The 14,904-nt window shown below is 42.9% G+C and overlaps 1 protein-coding gene and 1 long non-coding RNA gene across 2 annotated transcripts; both read left to right on the forward strand.

The window, feature by feature from the left end:
* The first annotated feature begins 474 nt into the window (after positions 1-474).
* On the forward strand, positions 475-3,526 carry LOC308163765. Its single transcript, XR_013937630.1, has 3 exons — positions 475-603; positions 1,104-1,298; positions 3,364-3,526. It is a non-coding gene; the product is annotated as an uncharacterized lncRNA (long non-coding RNA).
* Positions 3,527-4,805: 1,279 nt separating this feature from the next.
* depdc4 (DEP domain containing 4) lies at positions 4,806-11,733 on the forward strand (the record flags this gene model as incomplete). The annotated part of the gene is made up of 9 exons (XM_080537952.1): positions 4,806-4,896; positions 5,571-5,997; positions 8,153-8,301; positions 8,714-8,912; positions 9,833-10,077; positions 10,557-10,699; positions 10,898-11,023; positions 11,272-11,350; positions 11,534-11,733. Exons 1-9 carry the CDS (start codon positions 4,821-4,823, stop codon positions 11,731-11,733), a joined length of 1,644 nt encoding a protein of 547 aa, XP_080394078.1. The 5' UTR covers positions 4,806-4,820.
* Positions 11,734-14,904: the final 3,171 nt, after the last annotated feature.

A 14,904-nucleotide genomic window follows, 5' to 3' on the forward strand; every position in this document is an offset into this window, starting at 1 on the left:
TATGGTTAAAAGGTGTGCTTGGGGTCTTTGCAACAGTGACTCGAGATATCCAGAACGTGATCCTGGAGTCTTTTTCATCCCATTCCCAAAACCGAGGAGAAAGAAGGACAAATGTCTCCTTTGGATTGGACTTTGTGGACGACCACACTGGCAACTCAACATATCCACTATCAATAGGCACACTTACATGTGCTCGAAGGTAAGACAAACAATATGGTGTTCATATTGAGTTATAATAGGGGATGTTATCCAATGTTACGCGTATACGGACTGTCGCTAGCTCGCACTGCTAACCTGTTGGGCCAGGCAGACCAGGAGAGACCCTAGCTCTTACACTCACTTGCTGGTAACGTTCAAGCTAACGCACGTGTAACGTAACGTCAGACGTCATCATTAGATAACACGACACGTTGCGTCAGTGATAGCCCTAGCAAGCCAGATATAATACATCTATAACATTAACATGTATTTATTTTCCCAAAACAAGCACTTTGTTGATGGTGCACCAAGCGATCGATTTCCCAACCCAGTGGATGCGGCAGGAACGGGAACAGCTGCCAAGCCTTGCAGACCTGATCGAAAAAGGTCACGGTCAAGAAAAAGGTATATTAAAAAAAAGCATCTGCATAAAACCTGTTGAGTTTGGCAATGATGATTTTATTATTACAAAGAACAGGCCCAAACAACTTTAAAATGTGCCATATAATTACAATCTCATAACAAACAGTATGACAGAATACTGTATAACAAATATTGCTCTTGAACATTACAATGGTAGACATACAGTCATGTGTAGATCTCAGTCATTCTGTATTGAAGTGAATGAGTCCACAATGTGATGCACACATATTGTTATTTTTTTTCCTGTGGTACGCAGCTTGCTGTAATGTGCAAGCTCTGTGCGCATCGAGAAACCATGAATGTCTGCCATAAAAAAGAGTAGTCAACACTTTGTTCTTGCTCTGTTTATGTTGTCTAATCATTGATGTTTCAAATGTGCACTGTATATGTAAAGCACCCAGTGCATTCGTGCTGAGAAGGGTGCTATATAAATAAAGTTTTACTTACTTTACTTACTCTTTTCCTCTCATTTTTGGATGCAGCTTAGATCCACAGAGAGAGGGCTGCACAGGAGAGACAAGTACAGAGAGCAGCATGTTGGAGAACGCTGGAGAGGCCATCGTCATGACGACTGAGAACGCTGAAGAGGCCATGACGATGACGGAGAACGCTGGAGAGATCATCGCAGAGAACAATGGTCCACAGTTGTGGATATGCCTTTCAGGGTGTCTCTCAAGGTACTTGTTTTTTTTGCCACAGCCTCGTTGGTACAGCCATACCTTGTAGATGATTCAGATGTGAATGGACTTGGGCTGTGCACTGACTTTACAAAACTTCTCTGAGTTGTGTTTCCTATTCATTACTTTTTCATTACAAATCTTCGTGCGGTTATTCTCCCCCCCTCTCTTTCTTGGTGTCACTTCTCACTGTTGGTTTGTGCTAATGTTTCCCTCTGTATCTGCTGGACTTCTTCAAGTTCAAGTTCAAGTTCAAGAGAGGACTGGCGTTGCTTGTTCGTCGCTTCTCCGCCCGAAATCTAGGTGTAATGTAAAGACATTTAGATTTAGTAATCTAAAAATAATATGATATGATGTATAGATATGATAGACATGATATGATAGATATGATGGATAGATATGATAGATATGATATGACCACTTTTCAAAAAATGCCGAGGACACTCGGTTCGCCGCTTCTCCGCCCGACATCTAGGTGTAATTGCAGTATACAGAGTAGATTGTCCTACAAAGACACTTAGATTTAGATTTAGTAATCAAAAAATGTATTAGACCCCTATACTTTCTTTTCTTTTCTTTTCTTTGTTTCTTTTTATGTTACTACTTGATCTTTTCAGCTTGTAAAGCGTCTTTGAGTGTCTAGAAAAGATGTATATAAGTCTAATGTATTATTATTATAAGTGTGAATGGAGCACAGACTGATACTGTAATGAGTTATTTTGATATTGAATATTCCGATCTCCACAACATGCTGCTGCTGCTGTTGCAGTTTGTGGGGATGACTGGTCAACAGTGGCGTGCAGTCAGGTGAGGCAGGGTAGGCAGTGCCTCACCCAGGCATTTAAGAAAGAAAAAGAATATCAGTCTTTTAAACATATTTTTAAAAAAAAAATTTATCTCAAAAATATATATATATGTTTTTATTTATTTTACTCATTATTCTTAACTTTAATGTGTTAAAATGTTGTTAAAATAAAAATAAATGATGTAAAATGTGTTGTTATAAAAATATAATGCATGCCCTGGCACCAGGAGAGTTTGCTCCCAAAGCTAGCTGATTGCTGGCGAGAGGCTGAGGCAGACTGTGCTTGTGCTTCTGTGCTATGCGAAGTGATAGACCAACGGTTTCGTAGGTTTGCGCATGCGTAGTCTGTTCTCACATTGTCTTCATTGATGGACGTTGAGGCACCGTGCAGGCTGCCTCTGACAGCATGATTGACAGTTTGCGTTTGGCTTGCCGTAGCGGCATTCCAGTCCTCTGCTGTTCGCGCCGCGGTTCTACATTTCCCCAGCTAACTTGAGATAAGCATCATGGATATCCAACAGTTAAGATAATGTAGGCTATTGCGTGCCGGTTCAAATGCTGTAAATCCTGTGTTGTTGATGCAGGTGAATTTATATTGTCATTGAGCTGTTTTGCGTGCTGCTGTAAATCCTGTTGAGATGCAGGTGAATGTAGGCAATGCCATACAGGCTGTTGCGCTACGCTATGTGTAGTTATGAGATAACAATACATGACATTTTTGACCAGCTATTTGATAGTATAGTATATATGGGCTATGTGATTGACTTTATAGTATAGTATATTAGCCTACATTACATTACAGTCATTTAGCCGACGCTTTTATTCAAAGCGACTTACAATAATTGCATTTAACGTAGGAGTGTACTGCTTTTTTAAGGCAAAATGAAGAATAGCAAACTAAAAATACAGTATAGCAATATAGCAATAGCAATAGCATAGAGAAGAATAGCAAACTAACAATACAATAGGTGCTTGAAGGATTCTGGTAGTAGGCCTACTTCTTGAAGAAGTGAGTTTTGAGCCTGCGTTAAAAGATATAAGGGCTATTGATTGCCTTTATATTATGCGCTATGCCATTTGAAGTCTGGCTGCTGCGTTAATCGCATGATTTTTTTTAAATAGCTCACTGCCTACCCAGCCAATGACCTCACTGCACGTTACTGCTTGTCAAGTAGAGGGACCTGTAAAAGAAGGTCAGTGAGCATAAACGGTAACAACAAAAAGCATACCTAAAACAACGATCTTGTGTTTTATTCACAGAATTGTAAAAGGACAACCAATTCTTGGAGAGACGTGGAGACCAAGAAAGCAACACCCTGTTGGAGACTGAACAGAATCTATCTTTCAACAAAGAAATTGAGGCTCTCAAAAAAGCGCATTAGAGAAAAACCAAAATCCACATAATTACTTAACCTCTGAGTCAGTCAATGAAAGCAAAGTACCCAACTACTTTGTGTATTGTACAGGTTTTACATATGGACAGTACAATGATCTGTCCTGTCTGTTGGAGCACTTTGAGCTGCACTATACAAATAAAAGTTATTATTGTTATTATTATTATTATTATTATTATTATTTTCTGTTCTTTTTTTTGAGATCCCTAACAATATGCCCACAAACAAATATCCCTCTGACATACAGAAAGACAAACGGCCACATACGTGCAATTCCTCTGCGTCAACAGTTACTGATGGTCCTCATGAAGGTACGCAACAACTGGGACCTGAAAGACCTTGCCTTCAAGTTTGATATCGACACACCTAATGTTAGCAGAATTTTTGGAGCATGGGTTGATTATATGTATAACAAGCTTGGTTCTTAAGGAATATGGCCCCATAGAGATATCATCACTGCAAACATGCCAGATAAATACAAGGAAGACCACCCAAATACATTTGCAATACTTGACTTACTGCTTACAAAGTCAGTCATACTCTGACGACAAATCCACCAGCACACTAAAAGGTTTGGTAGCATGCGATCCTTGAGAAGCTGTCATATTTGTCTCCACTCTTTTTACAGGTTCAACAGCCACACATACTCAAGAAATAAGGTTCTTTACCCTGGTAGCTCAAACCACAGCCAAGAGGGTAACTATCTCGCCTCTTATAGTCACATCCAAGGGTGGCTGGTTGACAATGTAGGAGATAGGACAATCTGTGCATGTGTCACCTTTAAATGTTTCCTGCGAGCACAAATGCAGACTAATCACAAGTGTTCTCCACTCATTGAACAGTTTTTAGGTCAAGTTTAACATAAATATGAGGCAATACTAGTCTGTTTCTTTTATCTTTTTACATTCTGTGTACTGTGTACAAAAAGTAGCCTACTCGTGGTTGGGGCACTGCTGACAAGACTGTTAGGTCTATAGCTTTCAGGCTATATCTGCATTTATTTTTATGTTATGGATGTAGCTACACTTACTAATTATACTATTGTAATGATGTTGCACTTGATGTTGATGCCTTCTAATAAATAAAAAAAATCCATGATGTGCTTACCTGTTAACGTGTCCACTTGTGACTTGTCTCTTCCTTTTAAGTTTGGCTTTCATAGCCTTGATGTTAAATATGAGTACAGCCCTAGCAACAGTAGCCTCCCGGGTGACCGCCCCGCTATGAAATCGAATGTAAATCCGCGGGTGCAGCGGGCGAGTGAAACGAGTGCTCTTCTTATCGAGAAGAGACGGAGTAGATTACGTCACGTCCTCACACACGATGGCGGTCGATTTGACACCGAGATTCAGAAGACTGAACAGCCAAACGCGGAGCCTCCGTGAACAAATACAACCTGGTGAACATTTGATATTTCTGTCATGACCAGATTTGTATGATGAGCCGTAAACTGCGCTCAGTGTTTCTCTCTCTGCAGTCCTCTGGACAGATGCATGTCTATAGGACTGTATGGAAGAGGATGCAAGCACTAGGTGCTTATCAACACAGTCCTAAAATAATAAAACACAAGAATGAGGCATAAATAGAAAGTATTATTATTTATAATAATATAAATATAAAAAGGGGAATAAGTGATCGGTAGGAATATGGGAGTGTATCTATTAGCCTATGTATAGTTATATATTTATATACACTATATGGCCTATTCACAGGGGGGAGTTAGCATGTAACTGTTCTTTTTATAAACATATAATAAACGTATGAACTAGTAACTTATATACAGTATATTAAAACCTAACACATGGAATGTAAACATATTGCAGGCCAGGGTTATAGAACATTGCTTTATTCCCTTGGTTATTGCACAATAGTTTCTTGTATTGCACGGGGGGGGGAGGGGTTACAGAGGACATTTTTGTTTTGTTTTGCTTGTTTTGCTACTACACTGGCCTGAGTCTTGAGAGACCACAGCGATGAATATTGTCGACAGTCAAAAAATAAACACAAACTGTGTGTGTGTGCGTGCGTGCGTGCGCGGTGTGTACATATGTCACTCTTCCCCCCCCCTCGAAGGATTCTCAGGGCCCTTCCGCGCCACGCAGCTCTGGCGCGACATCATCCAGGCGCTGCAGACGCAGGTGGACGTGCGGCGCCGGCGCAGACACCTGCGCGTCCACGCCGACTGCTTCACCGGCTCCGACGCGGTGGACGCGGTGCTGAGCCACCTCATGCAGAACGTCCTCTTCTGCGCCAGCGAGGTGTCCCGCCTGAAGGCCGCCCGTCTCTGCCAGGCGCTCATGGAGGCCAAGGTGTTCGAGCCCGTCGGCACCAAACTCTTCCGTCGCGACAGAGAGGTGGCCTTCGAGGACGCGGACGGCAGCCTGTTCCGCTTCCTGGACTGCGACGCGCTGCCAGGCGGCTCCGCCAAGAAGGCCGGCGACAGTGACACAGAGAGCCTGGCCGCCGAGGACCAGGGGAGGAAGAGGAGGAAAGGCTCCAGGTATGTATGAGTTCACTGGCGGACTCGGGGGGGGGGGGGGCGACCGCCCCTCCTGGTGCCCCCACGGTTGAAAAACGTCTCTCTTAAGTGCCCCTTTGAGGGGCAAAAATGCCATTTTGAGTGGCGAAAATTAGAGGACGTGCCCTATTGGTGCCCCTCCAATGGTCTAAACTTGACCATGTGCCCCCACAGTTGAAAAACGTCGCACTAAAGGGCCCTTTTGAGTGGCAAAATTAGAGGATGTGCCCTATTGGCTGCCCTTCCAATGGTCTAAACTTGACCATGTGCACTGATGGGGTCCCATGTTGTGCAGTAGATGCCCTTTTTTTCTTTTCTCCCCCCCTGCCCTTCAAACAGCCTGAGTCCGCCACTGTATGAGTTTCAAGTTTATTGTTTCGTCACATCTACACAAGTGAGAGTCAAATTCTTAGGCTTTGGTTCCTGACATAACAACAACAACAACTCAAAGGTGAGCCTGTGCTATAATCAATTCAGTTCTGTGTCACTGACATTTTGTCATTACCATCTATTGAAAAAGAGAAGCATCACATTTTTATTTAGTGAAAAATGTAAATGATCATGATCCACAACAAAGAACATCTGTGATCCACGCACACAGCCAGACTGTGTTTCCAGATGCACAGTTTCTGCTGATCTCTAGTGTATCTTGAAACTCATACACACACACACACACACACACACACACACACACACACACTAGGGATGGACGGTTTCCAATTATTGAAACCGAAAAACCGTCAGAGAGTAAAACCGCGGTTTTCCGGTTAACCGAAAAATACAGTAAAAAAAAAAAAAAAAAGTGCAAATTTTTTTTTTTTTTAAAGAGCGCCAATTTCAAATAATTGAGCCCTACTGCTACAATACACTCATGTTGAACACCATTAAAACACCGTAAGCACAGTCGCAACACATTTAGGCTACTTAGTTTCACAAATATAAGTGGAAAGGCAGACTTTTGTAAGCTACACCATACATGAAAACACATGAACACTTAACACACCAGCTCCGCTGATCCAGGGTGCACGCCTGCACGGAAGATCATCTCTTGGAACAGCGTCTTCATTGAATGAACTGCTTTCTCAATATCTTGGTTCTTAGACAAAGTTTCAGCTGCTGCTCAATGTATTTAAATATTTGAATACTGCTCAATAATCACTGAAATATTAGACTTAGAATTATGCAGTGAACATACTTAAAGCTTTTCATAAAAACCACATGCCGCGAGACTGACTCGTCCTGAACTGTCGTAAGTCAATCAACAAAGAATGCCCCATCAAAATAAAAGTGCCCATGGTAGAGCTGTCAAAATAGAGCTTTCAAAATAAATGTACTAATACAGATAGAGATAAATACAGAACTACCTTTGCGTCACTAAGTGACCGCGTATCTTCTTAGACATGCGTTCTGTCATCACTTTCAGTAGCGCCTTCACACACAGTGGCGCTGTGCACAAACACTCTTGATCCGTATAGCTCTTGTTTTATTATATTGTGGTTTAGTAAATACTGCACTTGGAGTTACATTCAATGCATGATTTGTGCTATAGAACATAAATAAAGTTTGATTGATTGATTGATATCAAATCAAATCACATTTTATTTCTATAGCGCATTTCTCACAAAAGTGACCCAATGCGCTTTACAGAGAGCAGCGAAAATGATCTTATTAAATGTAAGCGAGTAATTGTAAAAAACCTTTCCTATCTACCAATAACTGAAGGCAACTATCTTTCCCATAGAGTGATTCGTTACCCTTAAATATAATCCCAATTAGATATTAATCCTCAGTTATTCTTCACAACTGACCAAACCTCTCACTCATTGCGCGGCAGATTCAGACTGTATCATTGTTATTTTCACACACGACAAACATGTGACATGTTCCAGTTTTATTCTTATTCTATTTTATTCTTCCAAAAAAAAAAAAAAAAAAAAAAAAAAAAAAAAAACGGTTTCAGACGGTTTTGATAAAAAACCGTTTCTATTTTTATAAACCCCGGTTTTCGGTTTAACCGAAAAACCGTCCATCCCTAACACACACACACACACACACACACACACACACACACACTTGCTTCACAACACTTCTTCTCATCCATGATGATGATGATTATTATGATTCTCCTTTCCCCCAGACTGAATGAGCTGAGGACCATCTCTAACCCCTTGGCGGTGGGACCCTCAGACAGAAGGGTGGAGAGGCTGCTGAAGACCATCAACCTGCAACCCACTCTGCCCTCAGCCCTGACATCAGCCTCCACCACCAGCTTCCTCTCCAAGTCAGGTGAGCTGGTTGAGATGCCAACCCTGTTGTCACACATCGTGATGTTAGAATTATAAGGTTCTATCTCCATTTTTGTCAAAATTTAGTTTTTTTTTACATAATCTGATCCATTAGGTGTGTATTAATGCCTGTGTGGTGTTATTTTTAAAATGTAGATTTTTTGTTGAATTTTTTTAGTTAGTAATTCATAAAATACAAAGGTTCCATCTCACAGAACATAATGGAATGTAAAAACTTTGACGCTCAATATCTCTGAACTACCCTAAAGGGAGATAGAACCTTATAATTCTAAGCTCACGACATGTCAGCATAGATAAAACACGGGGCTCCGATGGTTGCAGAGCTGTATGTGCTTCAGCCAACCCTCTATGACTGATCTTCTGCCACCCCTCCCCCCCCCCTCTCTCCTTAGTGGTTGAGGGGGTGTGGAGGCAGCAGACTCTGCTCCAGCTGCTGCAGATGATGGAGCTGCCTGTCCTGGACTGCATCCTGGCGTCCCCGGGCCCCCGGGCCCAGCCTCAGCCCGGCGGGCCCTCGTCCAGCCTACAGGACCTGGTCATCTCCAACACCTGCCTGGAGCGAGAGCTGCCCCGGAGCCTCAACCTCCCCGAGTCAGTACCGACAGTACCAGTACCTCCAGTACTAGTGTGTCTGGGGGCGGCTGTGGCACAGGAGGTAGAGCCGGCGTCTAATGATCGTGAGGTCGGCAGATCGGCGGTTCGAACCCCGGCTGGCCACATGTCGAAGTGTCCTCGGGCAAGACACTGAACCCCAAATTGCTCCCAATGAGCGGGCCGGCGCCTTGCATAGTCGCTCGCCGCCATTGGTGTGTGAATGGGTGAATGAGAGGCCATTGTAAAGCGTTTTGGAATAAGGCGCTATATAATTCAGTCCATCATTTAGTACTACAGGCCTTGACATGGCTTTGGATGCCTCTTCAGCTGACTAGCTGACATATCAATGCAGAAAAGAAAAACGTTTGAGAGACGCGTGACCCTATCAGAACTTAGGTTATGGTTTAATCATGAATCAACCAAGATTTAATCGATTTAACCACGTCACATCACCAACCGAAGCAGTCATGTCTAAACGACCATTGGGACAAACAGTCGTTTGGTCCTAAAATAAAGCGCTACAAAAGATCATTTATCCTGGCTGCTCTAAGACTGTTTAACAGCAATTAAGTAGTAGTCTGGGTCAAGGCTCCTGAATTTGTATTGAATTGAATCTGTATTTATTTATTTATTTTAATCATCATCATTACTTTTTAGTATTTTAATATCATAGCTATAGCCATTATTTTACCCATTTTTTATCATGATCTTACTGTTTTTAATACTATACATGGCTGGCCCAGTATTGTTGTCTGTCCTTTATGTTGTGTTGTCATGTGTTGTTTTTAGAGAGTGGCGTGGCAAACTGAATTTCCCCACGCGGGGATAAATAAAGTATAATTGAATTGAACAGCTAAGATGTTAACTGTTAACTTGTAACCTGCTATTCTCTCTATGTCCCCCCTCTCTTGCCGTAGGCTGGACCCGTGGTTGGCAGCCGCGGCCGACTGTCTGGAGCACTTCCCTGACCAGCTGATCGTGGTGGCCGGGGAGCAGCTCGGCCGGCAGGGGGGCGGAGCTGAAAAGACCGGCGCTGAGAGGCTGGCCGCCCAGAAGAGACTGCTGTTCGACACCATCGTCAAGTACTACAGTGGCCAGGAGAGGGCGCCTCTGCTCACTGGACGCTACCTGGACATCCACACGGGCATTCTGGAACTGCTGGGTGAGAGCTGGTGGCTCGTTGGCTGACTTGGTGGTACTGAGGGGGGCGGGGGGGGGGGGGGGGTTGAGACAATGAACAGTGGTGCATGGTTTTTATGACGTTGAAAGTTCTTATGAAGGCGATCTTGCATGCCTTGGACACAGTACTCAAGAAAATCAGGAGGGATGGTGAATTTGATCATATGGGGACAATTTTAGCGTCCCCACCACAGCGTCAGTGACTTCTGTGTCAGTGACTTGGTGGTAAAAATGTCATTGCATGTGTGCGTACTCCCTCGCCCACAGTATTTGACTCAATATGCGCGAAACAAAATGTTGAAATAGCAGTAATACCACGTTCATTGATAAAATGACATAAGGGATGGAAAGGGGGGGATGGCAGTTTCAGAAGGGGGATGATTTTGACCGTTTTTATTTCATCCCCCCTCAACTCGAGTGCTGCTTGTACATCGTCTCTCTGTGTCTCTCTCCGGTTGTAAGACTGTGGGAAGATGGAGGAGGCCACGCGGGCCTCTCAGCTGTGTCTGCGTCTGCTGGAGCCCAGCGGGAGAGACGAGCTGCGCAGACTCCTGGCCTTCATGGCCACGGCCGCCCAGCCAGACGCCTTCCGCCTGCACGTACAGGTACGACCCCCCCCACCCCCGGGGGGACCGGCACCACAACGGACACCATTGGTCCTTTTGTATACGCTTTGTAGTGTATCACACTTTCACTGGCACAGAAGAAGCTATCCATAATCTTGGCATGACCCGTGTGTGAATTGGTTATGTACCGGCTGGGTTACCTTGTTAATAACCAGCCTGCAACTTCTCCTCTTAAAGACGGACAACAGGACCTTGGTCAGCCGGGTGTTTCAGAAGGCAGTGGTGCAGAACAAAGAGCTGACGCGTGCCCAGAGTGAGGGCCTGGTGCTGTTTCTGATAGACAACCATACACAGCTCTTCAAGGTAACGTACTGTGTCTCAACCTGACCCACCAGGTTCTCACAATGCTAAGACATATCCCTTTAATAACACGCCTCTTGTGATCTTGTTCCGTATTTGTTCTGTTTCAAGCTGATTGGTTGACCTCAAAGAGTCGGATCTATTTCTGACATTCTCGAGGGGTACCAAGTAGCACCATTCACGGTTTGATTTATGTGATTCACTCTGCGGACGATTGTTCTCGTTGCCCTCTTCCCCCCTGAAAACAACAGACCCCCGTATCACTGATTGAAGCTGTGCGGAGGACTCTGCAGACCCTGCAGCAAGGACGAGATCCAGACTCCATTGCAAGTAAGTCAACGTTTTACTACATTCACCACAGAATTTTACAGAATCAAAGCAAACCAGGACTAATCATCTTAGCCGTACAACATAACAGTATCGAAAAAATACATTATTCACAAAACGAATACAATAAATACACCACCTGTCTTTCTGTCAACTCTCTCCCCCCCGCCCCCCCCTGCGTTGCAGTGTTCGCCTTCTGCCAGCAGGTGACGCCGCAGCAGTATGAGGACCAGCGCGAGGCAGCCACCCTGGAGAGCCTGACGCAGCTGATCCGGGACATCTCGCTCAGCGTCGCCCTGTCTGGCAAGGAAAGGCGGCGGCTGGTCAAAGAGTTCCAGAAGCACCACCCCGTGGTCTTCGCCAAGCACTTCTGCGCCACCTACTAGTCTAGGGGGGAAACGTCCCGTCCTAGTGGTCCTAGTGAGGAATCAACATTCTCCATGGTTGAGTTCGTGACGTTAGAATTATAAGGTTCTATCTCCATTTTTGTCAAAATTGAGGTTTTTTACATAATCTGATCCATTAGGTGTTTATTAATGCCTGTGTGGTGTTATTTTTAAAATGTTGGATTTTTTTTCTTAGTAATTAATAAAATACAAAGGTTCCATCTCACAAAACGTAATGGAATGTAAAAACTTTGACGCTCAATATCTCTGAACTGCCCTAAACGGAGATAGAACCTTATAATTCTAAGCTCACGAGTTGTTGGTTTTGCTCCCTGTTAGCTGAGACACTGAGATCTTCTGGTAGCAGAGTAACTGGTAATATGCAGAAGATGGTTTGGAGATCAGGTTAGGTGATTAGTTACAGTACCAAAGCTGTAGCCTCTGGTTCAAAATAACTGATTTCTTGGTTGTTCATCGTATTTTTAGCGCTGTTGCTCTTGTGAGGCCTTGCTTTTAAAACGTTTCTGATCCCCTTTGCACTAGTTTGTAGGTCATACGCATGTTCATCGTCACCACTAGATGCTGTTGTGTTAAGATTAAGATAATTACGTATCGTTATAGTCAACAAGTGCACTAACCTGTTGTAGCAGCTGTTTCACTTTCCTAAAGAGGAGTTGATGCACTTCATTTCAAAATGTTGAAATGTTGAAAATTGTGAATGAAAACCCCCATTTATATTCTTAATTTCTGCTCTTCTATTAGGTGACTGATGCTTGACAAATACTTGATTTTTGGGAATCTACACACAAGCAATTATGTGTCTGTTTTGGACACATTTGCACATATCACATTTGTCATGTAATACTAACAGGTGTAGGATCTGGCTGGGAATTAATTCAGGGTTTGTTGTGTTATCATGTAGCTAGCTAGGTAGCTAGTTTTCTCAGGTAGATTTTATTGTAGATGCTGTGAGTAGCAGATTAGAGGTCATTCTTGCAGGGAAATTGCTTGCAACAAAAAAGCAGAGTGATATTTCTGTATATTAAACAGAATATAAGAAAATGTTTTGTTTTAAGAATAGGCATAATTTAACAAATGACATTTTGTCTTGAACTGTTGACGGGAATAATGTGTTCATGTAGCACTGCACTACTTACTGCTTTTTAATCTAACCATGTTTGTACATTTATTAGGAGGGGGGGGGGTTACGAAGGGAATTATTTTAAACTTTATTCTTTTGTTTGTGAAAATGAAAATGTTGTAGTTTACCAGCTTTTTTCCATTGTGTCCTTAAACTCAAATCAAAGTCAACACTGAACACTCATCTACTGTAATAGGTTTTGAAATGATGGGTAGGCAAGCTACATATGCCAATTCATTTAAGCTGTTTAATTGCAATGAGTTGTTTTGAAATGCACTTTAAGATGTTGTATTACACTGTATTTCGCAAATACAATTAATCATCTAATAAAATACTTTCATTGAATAGCATTTGTTTTCTCTTGTGACTAAAGCTAATGACTTAGTAGTACAACATACTACTTGCATAGATGAAGGTGCTTGAGGGTTTTTCCCATGCGGAATCAGGTTAGAAGTTGGGGCGCTTAGGTGGCATAGCGGGTTAAGCGTTGACCATCATGTAACCGCAGGGTCCCCGGTTCGATTCCGGCCGGGGACATATCCTGCATGTCATCCCTCCTCTCTCTCTCTCACCCATCCTTCCTGTCTAAATCTCTACTGTATCTGTCAATAAAATTAAATTTAAAAAAAGAAGTTATGATATTTATGGATGAGAGCAGCACTATGTTGGGTGTGGAAGGGGTTAATAATAATAATAATAGCTTGCTATTATGTGCTTTGTATGGAAATACCACAATTGAATAAAGTTGTTTTGATGACCTCTCCAACACAGGAGTGGCTTAACGTTTTCATTGAGAACTGATGAACACAAAGTTGAAATGGGCAGATCATGAAAATGGCAACAATGTTTTCAGGAGGTTTGAGTAGACTAGTATAGTCTTGGTAATCATAGCTGGCGAACATATCTGCCTAGCATACAACACTTGAAGAAGTTACCACTGTGCATAGAAATAGGCATATCACTTAGTAGACGGACAAAAATAATAAATACCAATTGAATATTCTCCAGAGGGTGAGAAAATAACAAACTGAAGCATTGCTAACATTTTTATACATTCTCATATAAATATTATTCAATTATTTTCCAATTGAGTATACATAGCCATGTATAAACACACAACATGTCTAGCCAGTTCTTTTCACAAAGTGTCAATGAGCTTCTCAAAAAGGCTGAGGAATCTTCTCTCCCTCCTATCCAATAATTCAGTCTGTCCTTCTTCTGTCCCCCTCTCCTTCCCTCTGTTCCGTTTCCCATCCCTGTCTTTTAAGACCATTTGCAAGACACCTATCCCTGCTCACTGCTGCCTTGTCCTCGATCAGTGCCCTCTTTCTTTCTTTTTTTTAAGTTATTTTTTCTGAGTGGGGCAGTCCCACTCATATTTTCAATTTTTATTGATAGATACAGTGGAGAATTAGACAGGAAGGATGGGTGAGAGAGAGAGGAGGGGTGACATGCAGGATATGTACTCGGATTCGAACCGGGGACCTGCGGTTACATGGTCGACGCTTAACCCGCTACACCACCTAAGCGCCCCCAGTGCCCTCTTTCTATCCATCACCGCCTTCTCCCTCTCCAGCGAGGCCCTGTCTCTGCCCATGGAGGCCATTTCCCTGTCCAGTCTCCCCCCCCCGTCTCTCTCATTGGCCCTCATCTCCCGCTCCAGCACCTCTCTTTCACTCTCCAGTCGATGTCAAGCGGTCAATTAGTTGCATCTAGGTAGAATGTGAATTTGGGTTTCAGAGGTTTTTTTTCACTGGATGTACCTTGTCGTAGAATATTCCAAATTCTTCATGAAGCACTGTAATAAATGCTCCCCACGGAAAAAGCACAAAGACAGAAAAATACCATACTGTACACTCTGCTTACAATTTGTCCTAGTAAAACTCAACTGAGTCAGGTATAAAATGGTTTGAGATACAAGAAGCACCACTTGATTTGGAGTCACTTATTGTTATGAATAGTCCAGCCCTGCCAGTTACATAATGAGTAGCCTATTATCGGCTCCTGTATTTCACATCCAATCTCTCGTC

Source organism: Nansenia antarctica, assembly GCF_963989245.1.
Source record: "Nansenia antarctica genome assembly, chromosome: 8".
NCBI lineage: Eukaryota > Metazoa > Chordata > Actinopteri > Argentiniformes > Microstomatidae > Nansenia > Nansenia antarctica.